This window comes from Aythya ferina, assembly GCF_964211825.1.
Source record: "Aythya ferina genome assembly, chromosome: 26".
Classification (NCBI taxonomy): Eukaryota; Metazoa; Chordata; class Aves; order Anseriformes; family Anatidae; genus Aythya; species Aythya ferina.
In genome coordinates, this window is record NC_140324.1 from 1,306,017 (window position 1) to 1,320,269 (window position 14,253).

General features: G+C 53.3%; 1 protein-coding gene across 5 annotated transcripts in view; it reads left to right on the forward strand.

Moving 5' to 3' along the window:
• JSRP1 (junctional sarcoplasmic reticulum protein 1) overlaps positions 1-14,253 on the forward strand; it is a 30,077-nt gene that overhangs the window by 12,907 nt on the left and 2,917 nt on the right. For 2 of the 5 annotated variants that reach the window (XM_084498514.1, XM_084498511.1), the window contains exons 2-3: positions 12,777-12,816; positions 14,075-14,234. In XM_084498514.1, the coding sequence (XP_084354640.1) occupies positions 14,141-14,234 (94 nt within the window). In that variant the 5' untranslated portion in view covers positions 12,777-12,816; positions 14,075-14,140. Of the gene's footprint in view, positions 1-11,457; positions 11,480-12,776; positions 12,835-13,814; positions 14,235-14,253 lie in introns of those variants that run through there. The other 3 variants (XM_084498513.1, XM_084498510.1, XM_084498512.1) reach the window with 3 other exon arrangements.

The window sequence follows — 14,253 nt, forward strand, 5'->3', positions numbered from 1 at the left end:
TGAAAGGGACTGAGCTAAACACATGGAAATTGGGGGCCAGGTGTCAGGGGTGATTTCTGACTGGAGGATGTGGCAAGCAGCGAGTCATGTCTGGAGAGGAGGAACAAAAAAAAAAAAATCTGTTGTTTGGACACAGAAAGCAGAACTGAAAAAAAGCTCTAGCAGATATCACGGAGGAGTTGGGGATGGTGAATGTAGTGAATAAACTTTGCAACAGAAATGCCAAGTACTAAACTCCTTTAAGATCCTCTACAAGCTGAGTGAGTTTATCTTTCTGCAATGTTAGAAGCATGGCAAATATTATTACCCCTGTTCACAGGAAGGGAAACTGAAGCCCAGCGGGGCCATGGGGCTGTTCCTGGGCACGTGCTTGGTCCCAGCAGTGAGCAGCTGCGCCTCCATGTGTGACTTCCTGTGCTTCAGCCCCATCCTGCTGCAGGACTGCTCCCATCCTGGCAGGTAGCTCCCCTCTCGCTGGCAGTGTGAGCTGGTGCTTACCTGCAAACATTCTCCTTCCAAAGGTGTTCCTGGCATCTGCAGCCCTTTTTGCACCCAAAAGTCCTGGGTTGGGCTTTTTATTATTATTTATTTATTTTTATTTTTTTTTGTATATATATTTTTGCCTTTCTATTTGCTTTCTTCTGCTCTGGAAGCTTACTTGTGCACCTGGGAACCTGGTGGGAGCCTTTGTGCCGCGGAGGCAGGCTGGTGTTCACCCCAGCTGTTTGGGGTGGGAGTTGTCTGTGGGAAACCTCAGGGTGTGACATGAGCTACCAGAATGCTGTGGCAACTCCTTCTGGTCTCCAGGACCCAAATTCAGGCCCGTTGCAAAATTCTAATCCATGGAGGAAAGGAGGGGAGCTGGAGGCATCTTCCTGTACAACCAGGGAGCATCTCCTGTTGTTGTCCTCTATTTTTTCACCACTTTTTCCGCAAGATGTTAGGCTGTTTCAGCTTCCTCTGCACTGCCCAGCCCCGGACAGGACAGCAGGGAGCGATATTTAAAGCGTTTGTGAAACTGCAGCTGAACCTGAGTAGCTCTGCAGTGCCCTCTTCTCCTTTCGTGGTTTTGAATTCCTTGCATCCCTCTTTTCCATGTAAAAGGAGAGCAGCTCTATTTAGGGACTGGCAATTGCGCTGCTGAGGGTGCCTCCAGCAGCAGGTCTCGGTGGCTCTGAGCTCTCCATTCCCAGCCAGGCTCATGGCTGCTCAAAAGACTTCGGGTGGCATTGAGAGCCAGGGCTGGAGCCAAGGTGTGACGCCCAGGCTGGTCCCTTTTGCAAGCAATTGCTCAGCTAGTGCCTTCCCCACAAGCCTGCCAGCCTCTCCCTTCTTGGTATTGGAAATTATTTCCCTCAGAAATTAAGAATCATGAAACTGAGGTCATGGGACTGGTTAGTTACACGAAGGGAAGCAATCCCACAGCATTTTTTCCGTATGAATAATGCTGAGAATCCCTTTTTGGGCACACGCTGCATCTCATCATGGGCACAGCCACACCGAGTGGCAAGCACAGAGCCCTGGGGGCAGGCAGGAGCCGTCCCCTGACAGGGGGCTGCAGGGGGCGCAGGGCAGTGCAGGTAATGCTATCGCTTTCACTGGAGGTCTACTGGAATTTATGTCCGTGTCACTGGTACAGCAGCCTTGGCTGTTTGACATCTAGGGTTGGAACACGTGTAATTCAAGCCAACGAGGGATTTCACGGGTGTGTAAGATGGGTGACCTTCATGTCTGGAGGCAGAAAGCAGGGAGAAGCAAGAAGAGCAGCTGTAGCAGAGCATAGGTGGTCTTCCCGTCCTGCACTGCCTGTTAGGAAGTTCACTGTGTTCTTGTCTTCATCTCATTTCATTTGTCAGTCACCCTCCCTTTGCACAGCTGTGGAATCCCAAATTGGCAAAAGTTACGTGACTTTACCGCTTATGCCATTTTCTGGCCTGTTTACGTCCCGTAAATTAAGTCAATGATGAGCTTGGCATGGGATCTGGAAGTGTTTCACAGCAGGATCAGTTTCTCCCCTTTAATTAAACATTACAGGTTCCTCATGAATTGTACCTCGTGCTGCTAGCCTTTTATGAAAAGTCGTAGCATGGTAATTTATGGGAAATCTGTTTTGATGTGCAGGTTTGGGCCCTGCTTCTCACCTCGCGCATGACCCGCAGTGCCTGCTGAGTGCCCGGCAGTGCTGGACGAGCACCCAGGCTCAGCCACCAGTGGGACCTGCCCAGGTTCTTGTCTTGCAGCCCCCCTGGACCAGTCCTCCAGTAACCTCCTTTAACCCCTTTCCAAAGTGTTTTTTTCCTGAGCCCCTACCAGGTCCCCTGACGATGAGATCCAAGCTTCTACCATGTATCCATGCGGAAGCTCTCCTTTTGCTGGTTTTTGACCTATTGCTCCTTACATCCAGGCTCCAGCTTTTGTGCTTCGTGAATTAGAGAGTAGCCACTCCCTTTCACTCTTTTCTGCACCATTCATGCTTTCGCAGATCTCTCAAGTTGTTTTTCTCTGCTGTTTCACTCTGTTCAGCCTTTCCTTGTGTGGAAGTTCTGCTGTACACCCGGTCTGCTCCTGAACCCAACCCGGCTTTTTGACACATATCTGCATCTTTTCTGACACTAGGTGGCCAGCACTGCTGGCAGCATTCAAGGTGTGGGTTCACGGGGGATTTTTGCAAGCACATCATGGGTTTTTCTAGCAACATCTATGCACCATTTTCAGCAATTCCCTAGGATGCCTTTTGGCTGTTATAATCCCTGAGCTGACATTTGCAGTTACATCCACAGTGGCTCTAAGACCTCTTTGTGGTGCTGGCTCATTTATAGCCTATTGCATATGGGTTCCTGGGGGGAGTACTGCTTTATTTAAAAACAAAACAAAACAAAACAAAACAAAACAAAACAAACAAACAAACAAACAAAAAAAAAAAACAAAAAAAAAAAACAAAAAAAAACAAGCGTAGGTGATTACCCTGTCACCCCACTCCTCTTTCTAATACCTGTAGAAAGTACTGACCAAGAGCTGCTGAAACTGGAAGGTGGCACAGATGTCACCAGGGTGCTCAGGTGCCAGAGGGAGGTGTGGTTGAGCAGGTACATGTCTGGGCAGTCAGCAGAGTCCTGTACCCAGGACCTGCACCAGCAGACACAGTGGGATTTTGCCTTCCAACCAGCTCATGCACAGAAACTGGGACCGGGGGACCAGAGAGGGGCACACAGAAGTGGTGGGGATGGGGACAAGAAACTTCCCATCTGCTATTCCCACTTGTTAGTCCTATTTATAGAGTGCCCTTCCACAGAGTACCTAGGCTTTTATTTTTTATTCCTGGAAAATTATTCACTTCTTGGACCTGCCGTGGAGCAGTTACTCACCAGCACTCCACCCCAGCGTGACATTAAAAGAAATTCCCACGGGGCAGCACAGGACTGCTCACTTCCCTGCGGCCAAACCAGGCTCTGCCCCGCACTGCAATCTGCCTCGTCTTGTCCTGTAATTCCCAGCCTGGCTGTGTTGCTCATTCACCTGCAAAAGTGGTTTGCTGCCTTTGATTTTTCTCCGATGAGCTCATTCACCTGAGTACAAAACACACCGAGCAGTGTTTTGGCATGGGCTGACTGCTTCTGAAGGCAAACTCTTTCATTCTTTTGCTTAGTACGTGCTGGGCTACCACATCTGTTTCTTGTCCTGCTGTCTGTAAAACAGTCCAGCGGTGGCAATGGAACGGTTTGGGAGCAGTTTGTGCCCCAGCAGGGGACAGCTGCTGCATGTATTAAGGGTGGGAGCTGCAGTTCCCTGTTCAGCTTTCCTGTAGCACCCAGCACCATTTTATGTGGGTGCAGAGGCAGAAAGGATCAGCAGCCCGGTGGAGGCATGCATTGTCACTTGGCTTTCAGGTGGCTTCTTGTGCTGCAAGAGACCGTGGGTGGGCCTGGGGAGGTGCTCATCCCACTCTCTGGAGGAACAGAGGTGATCAAAGGGAAAGTGCTGCGTGCTCATCTCACTTTTACTGTTAAAATCCCTGAATTTCTAGAGTGAGACATCAGTCTCATGGTGGTAGAGACCTGAAGCTGCCCTGGAGGCTGAGCTCCACTGAGCTCAACCTTCCCAAGATGCAGAGGCTCGAGGCTGGCAAATGCAGTGCTCAGAGACGGGGACCACTGATGCCCCGTGCTCCTGTGGCACTTCCTACAGAAAGAAAACCCTTGCCATTTCAACTGGCTAATTTGGGAACTAACTCGGGTTTTGAGGAAGAAATTCTTTCAGGCTGCTGTTTGTATTTCACTAGAACAATAAAAATGACAACAACAACAACAACAACAACAACAACAAACAGCAAAAAGACTCAGCTACTTGTGCTTTCAAGCCTCCCAGCAGGCTGGGCATGCAGGAGCGAGGAGCAGGGACAGAAGTGATGGAGCAGGGGACAGCAGTTTTTGCATTTCTGTCCTGCAGCTGTGTTGCAAGTGCGCATCCTCTAACGGGCTTCATTTGTGGCCCTGAGACACCACTCGAGGGCAGCCACGTTTCAAAAGAAAACGACTGCCCTGGAAAGGAGGCAAATTCCACCTGCCCTGGTTGCACGGGGCCTCTGGCTCTTGCACACTGCTCTCCATCTAGAGCTGGGCTGAGTGGGACCAGGACCGGGAACTGTTTGGAAGTGCTGCTGGGGATCATCCAGCTGGGGATCATCCAGGCTTGATGTAGCCGTTCTCCTTGGCTTGGGACCTCAAGGTCCTGCCCCTGCCCAAACCCCCCTCCTGGCTGCTGTGCCTTGGGTTTTCTTCCTGGAATGGAGCCTGCAGCAGGATCCAGGTCCCCGCTCCTTTGGTTGGGAGGTGCAACAACAGGCATGGCATCTCCAGTGGGCTGATTTGAGGAGTCCCTGGCCAAGGGGATGCCGAGCACCTCGCTGCTACGATGGGGCTGTGCGGGAGCTCATCTCCTGCTGTTCTGCCCACTCACATGATTGTGTTGCTGTTCTTTAATTGCTCCATCATTTTGAATAGCTGTTACTACCACAGCCCGCGGGCTCCTGACTCACATCCTCACTGGCTGTGTACCTAGGCAGATTCCGGTGCGCTGCCGTGCCCTGCGTGCCTCTGCTCCTGCCTGCCCCATCCTGGGGCGCCACATGGCACTCGGTGCCTTTCTGGCCAGAAGAACTAGGCCAGCGGGGCAGGCAGTCACAGGAACCAGCTCGGTCCAGGCTGAGCTCTGTTCCTGCCCTCCAGAGTAAAGGCCTCAAAATAAAGCACAGGCTGCTGAAACAGGAGTGACAATGAGGTCATTTGGCTTCTCCAGGGGAGAAAGGAGAAGGGTCAGTCTGAGTAAACCTTTCTAATCACACCACCGTGCTGTGTGGGTGAGAATCAGCACAGAAGCCAGTGCAGTGCTTCTAACTGACTGATCACTTCACTCAACAGTACTTGGCTGGAGGTGCTTGTCCAGGTCCCTTCAGAGACAGCCAGCCATATGGGACAGAGGCTGCCTTCACTGAAGTTTCACTCTTGCATCTTCTGCTCTATCAATTCACAAAAATAATTCTTCTCAAGCTTGCATTAACCATGGCAAGTTTGCAATTGCAGCCTTGCTTTGCCAGGATTTTTGCCTTCTTCTGGTGATGGCAAGGAGTTGTGAACAAACATCAGTCAGAAAGATGTGCCTTTTTGATCCTGAAATACAGCTCCATGATTTCTTTGTAAACTTAGCACGGCCCCACTGACTCAGAGAAGCTGCCTTGGACTTACACCAGCAGGAATCCTCCTGGCCTGCAAACCAAGGTTTCGACCCCAAAGCTGCTGCAGGCAGTAGGTGCCAGTGGTAAGCTGTGAGCAGGACATCCCCATGTGGGTGACAAAGCAGAGCAATGCTGTGGGGAGACTTCAGAGTTGGTGCTGTGGGGACAATACTATTCCTTGCTCGGCTGGTAGGCTCAGACCTCATTTTAAATACAAATCTCTGTCTGGGCTGTTTAAACAGGACATGGTTTAGAAACAAAGGGTCAGCAGGGGTATTATGGAAAAAGACTAGAAAACATTCAGTTCTGAGATGTGATGTTTTTTAATTCAACCTAGGAGGGTGTGATCCGTACAGTGCTCCAAGCAGGGCATGATGCAAACAGTTATTTGTTTGCCTTGCTGCAGTGGCATTGCCTGCACCGGACAAATTATTCTAATGGTGCTGGGCAAAAAGGAGAGAAAGCTGAATAATTAAGAATGCAGCTTTGGGAAAGGGAGTTTAATGCTATTTTAAGACCCAGCTGGTTTGGTTCTTGCTTGTTTCTATTACAGAACATATTTCATTGGCATTGCTTTGTACAAGTGAGGAGAGTGAAAGACAAGAGCAGAAGGGAACTGCTCTCAGAAAGCTTGTCCTGATGTCCCAACCTTCTCTGCTTTGCTCATAATTAACAGAGTAATACAGAATCCGGCTGAACTTTGGAGAAGGAAAGCCATCATCAAAGTTTCCCAACCTCAGCGAGGTAATAAATGCACCCATGAGGGTCCCAGAAAACTCCTTACAGAGCCAGAAAACACCCAAGTGGACAGCCCTGGTGATATCAAGGGGGAAATTCTTTTTTAAGAAAGCAGATACTGAACCTTTGAGCTTTCATTTACTATCACTGAGAAACAAAGAAATAAATACTGAGACAGGAGAGCACAGGCAAGCCTGGTGTGTAGGTTTTACATGTGGTTCCTGCAGTGTGATGAATTTTAACTTGGGAATTTGTTGCCTGATAATAGAGAAATGGGGAGCTGTAGGGCAGGAGGTGCTGGGAAACATTCAGCCAATGTCTGCTGCTGGTTAGGAAGTTCCTGCGATTTCTGCTGTCACTGCAGCACACCCTGCTGCCCTTTGGGGTGTAGTTGTCCCTGTACGACCCTCCTCACCCTGCAGGAAGGTGGGACCACTGGCAGGATGAGGCCTCCTGTGGGACCTTTCCCTATCCCCCAGCAGTACGGTTCTAAGGACTGTTTGTTTGAGATACCGTGTTCGAACACAGCCACTTGCTTGTGTTCTTCTCAGAGGTACTAATGGCTTTAAGTCTTAAAAGAGAATAATGATTAGCCCTAAGCAGCACTGGGCTGTGAGAAAACATATAATGGAACAATTACTGAAAGCAGCTGAGACTAAAAGTAGCATTTAATGGGATCCAGCATCTTCTGTTCCAGCTGACCTGAATGCTGCTTGTTCTGCCAGGCAAAGAGAGTGAAAACCTCTGGGATTCGTAAATCAGGGTATTTAGGTCACACGTGGATTAGAGTGTGATCAGACTGGTTTTAATGCAGAGCTGCTCTGGGTATGTATAGATCACACAGTATGCTGAGGAATCAATGCTTTCCAGGGCTTTGGGCACGATCACAGGCTCGCTGTGAGCTGCTGCGGTGTGTCAGGGCCCCCATGCCACACAGTCGCTGTGGGCACTGCTTGTCCTTCGGCTTGGAGCAGAGACCAAGTGAACTTGGTTCGTTTGAGAGCACACCACCGGCAGCAGGGTGAGCGTTGGCCCCAGCGACCGTCCCCGTTCCGCCGGGCCAGTCGATGGCCGGGCTCTTCCTTCCTATCCCAGTGGACAAAGCAGATGAAGGCAACCCGTGACACCTTGCTGCCAGCAGGGTCTGTCCCCTGATCCAGCCATCACCACGAGGACTGAGACCTGAAGGCTCCCAGGCTGCTGCTGCTGGGCACCGCACAGCACCACTTTGTCCCTGGGTGAGAGGCTGGCTGTAGCTTGGTGCTGGAAGGACAGACATGCCACGGAGAGGGTTTCTCTGGTCGATGTGGTCACCTGTGCTGTCCTTGGCTGGATCTGCATGCCCACAGGTGGGTCAGCTGGTGCTCAGCCTGCAGCATCATGCTACAAGACCCCACGTGCTGTATCCTGGCCACTTCCACATGAAGCCCCCCCAGTTTCTGCCTCGCTGCCCACAGCCAGAAGATGTGGGTAGGAGGAGGCCTCAAAGACGCTACAAGCTGTGACTTAGCAAAGCAGGCCCAGGGCAGCGCCCATTCCACAGTGCTTCATCCTCTCCTCATCCTGTTCCCCGACATCAGCAAAGCCTCACCCCAAGAGAGCAGACAGGGCCCCGGCTGGCCAAATCACTGTAATACCAAAACTAGGGGACAGAGCCCAGCTCTGGGTCCTTGCAGGACTTTCTGTCAGCTGTCTGCCAAGAAGACCCAGACTGTGACCCAAGAGCAGCCAGGGAGGGCATCACCAGGATGGCGGAGCCCATTCAGGTACCAGCCATGGGTAAAGGATGCTCCATTTCTCTCTGGATGCCTCTGTGTCAGGAAGCGTTACCCAACCTCACAGTAATGCCTGATGGCACAGAGCCACAGGAACATCCAGCTTCCCAAATGCTCTAGGCTTTCAATTAACTGCACCACCACAAGGAGATTGCTCAGTGCAATGGATCTCAAATCTTCTATGATGAGAGATCAGTGATTTGACAGAAGTACAGCTGGCAGAGAGAAAATGTCTCTTCGCTTCCTGTAACTTCCAGAGTGCTCCCTAATAACGACAGTGCTCGTAAAGGTCTGTGGTTCCCGCAATCACCCAGAGAAATACATGTAATTTCCTTGGCTGACTCTGCTGGCTGCTACCTCAGGGCTGGGTGGCAGTGGCTGGGTTTCAGCTCACAGACGTTGCACAAGCCTTCAGGATGGCAAGAGCTGATGTGTGCTGCATCCAACCGAAAGAGGAATTTTAGGTCAACAGCATGTTGTTGTCAGCACTGGGATGTAGCCAGGTTGCCATGGGGACACCTGTGCCTGTAGGTTTTTGATGGTATGAGGGATCAGGATGCTCTTTCACCTGATTTCCCCGAGAAACTGTGCTTCTGTGATCCTCCCCTCCATCTGCCAGCACCTCTCCGACCACTTCTGAGCCCAGCCACATCTAATGGAAGGGTGGAGAGCTCTGAGATGCCAAGTACCTGTGGCGAGTTCATGCAACGCCTGGCCTGAGTACTACATGCATCTCCTGCAGTTTGTTTGGTGCCATTGGCTGCGCAACACTCCCTGGCATCGCTCTGCACCGTGGCTGCACACGGTGATGGTGCTGGGGCAATGTTGGCATGGAGCTGGCTGGACTCATGGACCAGGCTGAGCACCAGCTTAGCAGACACAGTTGAAATTCCTGTCCTTAAAACCAGGTCAAGAGCCCAACCCTGCTTGTGTGAGGGGCTGGAGGCTGCGTGCTCCGAGGGCTGGAGGAACATTACGGATTGCCAGGCTGTGGGAATCCAGCCGTATGGGTCTGGTGCAGCCAGAGATGAAATCCAGCATGCAGCCAGTGGGGGAAGGACCTGCAGTGTGCCCAGGCTATGAAGTAGGACAGTGGAAAACCCAGCTTGTGCCCAGCTGGAGCATCTCCTCCCCTCTGTGGGTGCAGGAGACAGGGCCAGGCTGGGGATGCTGCAGCAGCCAGGGCTTGGGAGAGAAGCTGAGCTGTGTGGAGGGCAGGAAAATCCACCAGCAGAATGAACCTGTGCTGAAAATAAGCAGTGACTAACTCCATGTCTTTACAACTGCCTTTTAACTGCAAGTTATTAAAGATGGGGAGAAAGAAGATTATGTCCCAGTGGGAGGATAAGGGAGTGTTGCCATAGAAGCGCAGGGATGCTGGAGCACAGCTGGGTCCTGATGGACCATGAATCCTGGCGCTTGGGTGCCAGCCCTGAAGCCACAGGGGAGAGACACTTTTTTCAGTCTCAGGACAAGAGAGAGGCCAGGATCTGGGAGAGGCCAAGGGATTAGGAAAGATTTTGCCTCTGGGATTCTCCTTCCTCCATCTGCCTGGGTTAGCTCCTGAAATGGAGATGAAGGCTTTGCAGCTCAGCAGAGAACTGCTCAGAGCCAAACACGCAGGGACAAAATTGATCCTGGTCCCTTCCCACCTCAGGAAATGCTGAGAGGTCCCCAGAAGCATGGGAGAGTTTCCATCCCATGGCCCCACATGAGGACAAGTGGGAAGAAGCTTTGCTTGGGCTCTGTCTGTAATCACTGTGCACTCAGCTCCTTGCCTTCCCAGGGGGCATGAGCTCTCCGGCAGGAGATGCAAGCAAGGTGCCGGACCTGAGAGCATGGAATGAAACAGGGTTAACTGGGAGCACAAGGGATTTTTATTTGGCTTGTTGATGATGTTCTGCTTTCATTATGTCCCTATAAAGCGTGCCTTGCCAGCTAACTGCCCTGACCTTATTGGAGTGGGAATAAAACTGAGAAAAATACCCTTGGCACGCGAGCCTGCAGCCCTGGCGCAGCGAGGAGGGCTTTGTTTACAGCTCCAGCTCTTTCTCCATCTGGGCTCAGCTTCTGCAGCATGTTATTTATACCGCAGCAGGGTTCACTGCATGCTCAGTCCTGCCTCTGCCAAAGAGGGGAAATCCCTGCCCTGGAAAGCAGACGGCTGCTCTCAAGCTCCTTTGCTGCGTGGTCCTAAAGCGGGACTGCAGCCTGGTGTCTTGCTGGCCAAAGGTGCGAGGGGCTCAGGCAGCCTGTGAGATGCAGGTGAGCAGGAGGATGCCTGGGATCCTGCTCAGGGCTCAGGAGGTTCCCTGCTGGAGGATGAGGAAGGTGAGCTTTTGTGCTGGGCTGTGAGGCCCTGGCACTATGCATGTTCCCTCCATGTCCCAATGCCCTGGGATCTGTTTGTAAAACTCTGGGAGCCCTCCAAGCTTGGACACAGGCCAGCCAGTGCCATCCATCATCGAGGTGTCAGGAAAATAAGGCTGCATCAAGCTGAAGTGATGTTAGGGGGAAAAAATGCTCTGTAACTTGTTTTTAATGCTGATAATAGGAAACAGCACTACTTGAAACTGGCTGCAGAGCCCAGGGGCAGTGAGTGGCCATTTTTGGTGATCAGCTGCCTTTAGCTCCCACTGCCCGCAGCTCTGTAGGAAAGCAAAGTCCCTTCTGGGATGCCAGTGCCTGCTTTATCCCTCCCTTGGATCCTGCAATGGATGAAATATCAAACCTGCGCTAAAGGCAAATGTCAGCACTGCAAAAGCGACATGTCACAGCTTCAAGTTGTCAGACCTAACGCTGTCAGACTGTAAGAGATGTTCCTGAAGCAGGACACGGCCAGGATGTGCCAGGCTGTGCCACCTGGCAGGGGACAGGACAGGCTCCTTCCTGAGGCTGCACCTGCCTGCAGAAACACAACCCTAGAGGCTGGTTTTCCTCTCCAACTCCCAAAAACCAGAAATACTTCATCCCTTCACCACCCCACTGCCAGGATGCTCGCGGGGAGCAGAGCCACATCCTGACCGCCTCGCGGGGCTGTACCCCTGCAGCAGCCCCAATTTCGGGGGCAGCCTGGTGCCGCGCTGCCTTTTCTGGGGTGGGAGCTCGGGTGCTGCAGCTCCCGGTGATTGGGTGCTATTTTGCTCAGCGTGGCCGGCAGCTGTTGCTGTATATTACCCTGGCCAGTCCACGCCAGCCCGCAGGCGAAGGCAAGGTGGCAGCACTCAAGCCCGAGGTATGGTTTTGTGTTGATTTTCACCCTTTTAATCAAACTGGGGAGCAGCTCGTGGCACAGCACAGGGGAATGTGGTGCTGCAGCAGCAATTGGCACGCTGGGGGCCATGGAGCCTGTCCCGATGTGGCCATGTGAGCATGCACAGGGAAGGGAGGGCAGGCAAGGGGCTATTTCTGGCAGTTTCTTTGATGTGAGTCAGCAGTGGAGGCAGCCTCAGGCTCCCGCAACCTGGGCTGGTTCAGGAAAAGTCCCACAGACAGCAAAACAGAGCTGGTTTTCATTAGTGGCCAAGGCTACATGCTTTTGTGACCATCCCTGCCGTGGGTGGCCAGCCCTTGCCTCGGTGCCCGTCCCTGCCATGCAGCCGTGCTGGGCAGTCGTGTGTGCATCGGCTTGGAGATGGCCTGACAGGGAAACACCCATGAAAGCTGCTCCCATGGGTGAGCAGCCCATCCCACCACCCCAGGGACTGCCTGGCTGTCACCTCACCATGGAGAAGCGAGGACAGCCAGGAGGGTGGGGAGGGATCCCCAAAATCCGAGTCCTTGTGGTAGCTGCTCCACATCCCAGGGGAGATATGACCAGGTTGTCATTGCTGGGGTAGCTAAAATGAAAACCAAAGACTTGGTTTGGTTTCGTGTTGAATGCAAAGCTCCTTCAGGCCATTGTTCCCCAGCCAAAAGGTTTCCTTGTAGCTGTTTGTTTTGCTTCCAATGTCATGTTTTGGATTGTAGCCTGGGAATTGGTATTTTTTTCTCAGCATTCATTGTTCCACTGGGGAAAAATAAACTAAATCTGGTGCAGATGGGGCAGAAATTCCTCCTCCTGGTGAGGGCTTGTGCAGATGGGATGTGCAGATCCCAGATGAGCAGGTGCTAAGCTCACTGATGCTGGGAGACCTGAGCCCACAGCCTTGGGATGGTGTTTTCAGGGTGTTCTTGTGCTCCTTGGGCTGTTTGTCCCCACGTGTGCTGTGGCAGGGAGGTCACCGTCCCCTCTCAGCTTCAGCTTGCCCAGGACATGCGGGAAGGTGACACCTGGGGCCTCAGCAGCCCCAAACCCCATCCGCTGGGTACTGTTTTCACCCCACTCTTACACCACAGCCTCTCAAGCTGCTGCCGTGATGCCAGTGGCTTCTGCCCATCTTCTGAAATGGCAGGAGAGGCTGTGGCCATGCCATGACCATGGGAAACACCGCATGGTTCTGGGGTGCCAAACCTGGGCTTGCTCCACTCCACAGCACCCCACATGTCCCCCCCTCACCCCTAACAGGCTGTGCTCTGCTTGTCTCTGCCAGGTGCCGGTGAGCAGCAGCAGGGAGAGCAGGAGATTCCCATGTGAGTGTGCTGGTGAAGGTGGGTCTGTCACTGGGGCAGGGGATGCAGTGTCTGAGGTCCCTCTTGCATGAGCTGGTGATAGAGGCTGTGGGGATTTCAGTACTTAAGCTCGCTGCAGGGCTGGGTTGGGCCCCAAGCATGCATGGCTTCTACCTTGCAACCCAATGGGTTTGGATCCTTCCCTTCCAGGAAAGAGCTGGGACAGGGGCTCATGAGGGGTCATGGGGATGGGTCCTGGGGGTGGAGGGGAAAGGAGGACAGCACAGACACAGCTTTGTTCTCCACTGCACCGGTGGAGGTGTGAAAACAGCCCCTGACCCGGGGACGAGGAGCCTGGACCCTGTGCCTGGTTAGGGCTGGGGTGTATGACCTGTGGCACCGTGCAAACCAACTCGCCTGACACAGGAGTGTGTCTCCCCGCAGGGGCTCCAGTTTCATGTTGGCAGAGCAGGGGACTGGTGGTGGCAGTGGGCAGGGGACTGCATCCTGCCCTGGTGCCTGTGGTTTCAGCCATGCTCAGGTGCAGCCCCAGGTGAGGTTTCCAGGTCCTGACAGAGGCAGAGGGCTGCCTCCCAACACAACATTCAGCCAGGAATAGGGTCTGGGGGGGGGCCTCTGTGGGGTTCACCCCACGTCCGTCCCTGGGGGCCACAGCCTGGCACGTTCAGCTGTTGCTGTCACTGAGCTGTGCTGGCGGGTAACTCTCACTCGTGGCATGAATCCAGCGCCACTGACACAGGCCAGGAGGCAGCTGAGCCACCAAACTGTGCCCCAGGACCAAGCCCAGAGCCCTTTGCAATGTGCCCACAGCGGGGTCCCATCCTGGCAGCTCCCACGAGCGGGGACACCCAGGGCTGGGCTTGCTCAAAGGCAGCCCAACACACGAGCCGCACCCCAGAGCCTGCCTGCAGCATGGGGCCAGCTAGTGGCTGCATCAATCTTAGCAGATTAAAAAAAAAAAAAAAAAAATCCCAACGTGCTTTCTGATACAAACACAGGCATCAGGCAGTAGCTCCTGGAAGAGCCGGTGACGAGCCTGGTCAGCGTCTGCATCAGCAGCCGCCCAGCCCTGTTAAACACCAGGGCTCTGCCTGCCAGCTGAGAAACCACAGGGGACCAGGCTCCGTCTGCCCACCCTGGCATCCCCCCTGCATCCAGTGCCCCTTATCTGGGAGGAGGGGTGCAGCCGAGCCCCTGTTCCACCCGGCCATGCTGCGCCGCGATGCTCGCACACCCACACTCCCTCCCCTCTGTGCAGGGCCTAGAGGAGGTGGGGACCCGGCCGGGTGTCCGTGAGCAGGATCCGGACACACCCGAGCCGAGCATGCCCGAGCCGGCAGCGCTCAGCGCGGACAAGAGAGCAGCAGAGAAGAAGCGTGTGGAGAAGGTGGGAGCAAAAGGCACCACAGTGCCTGCAGGTAGGTGTGCATGGAAAAG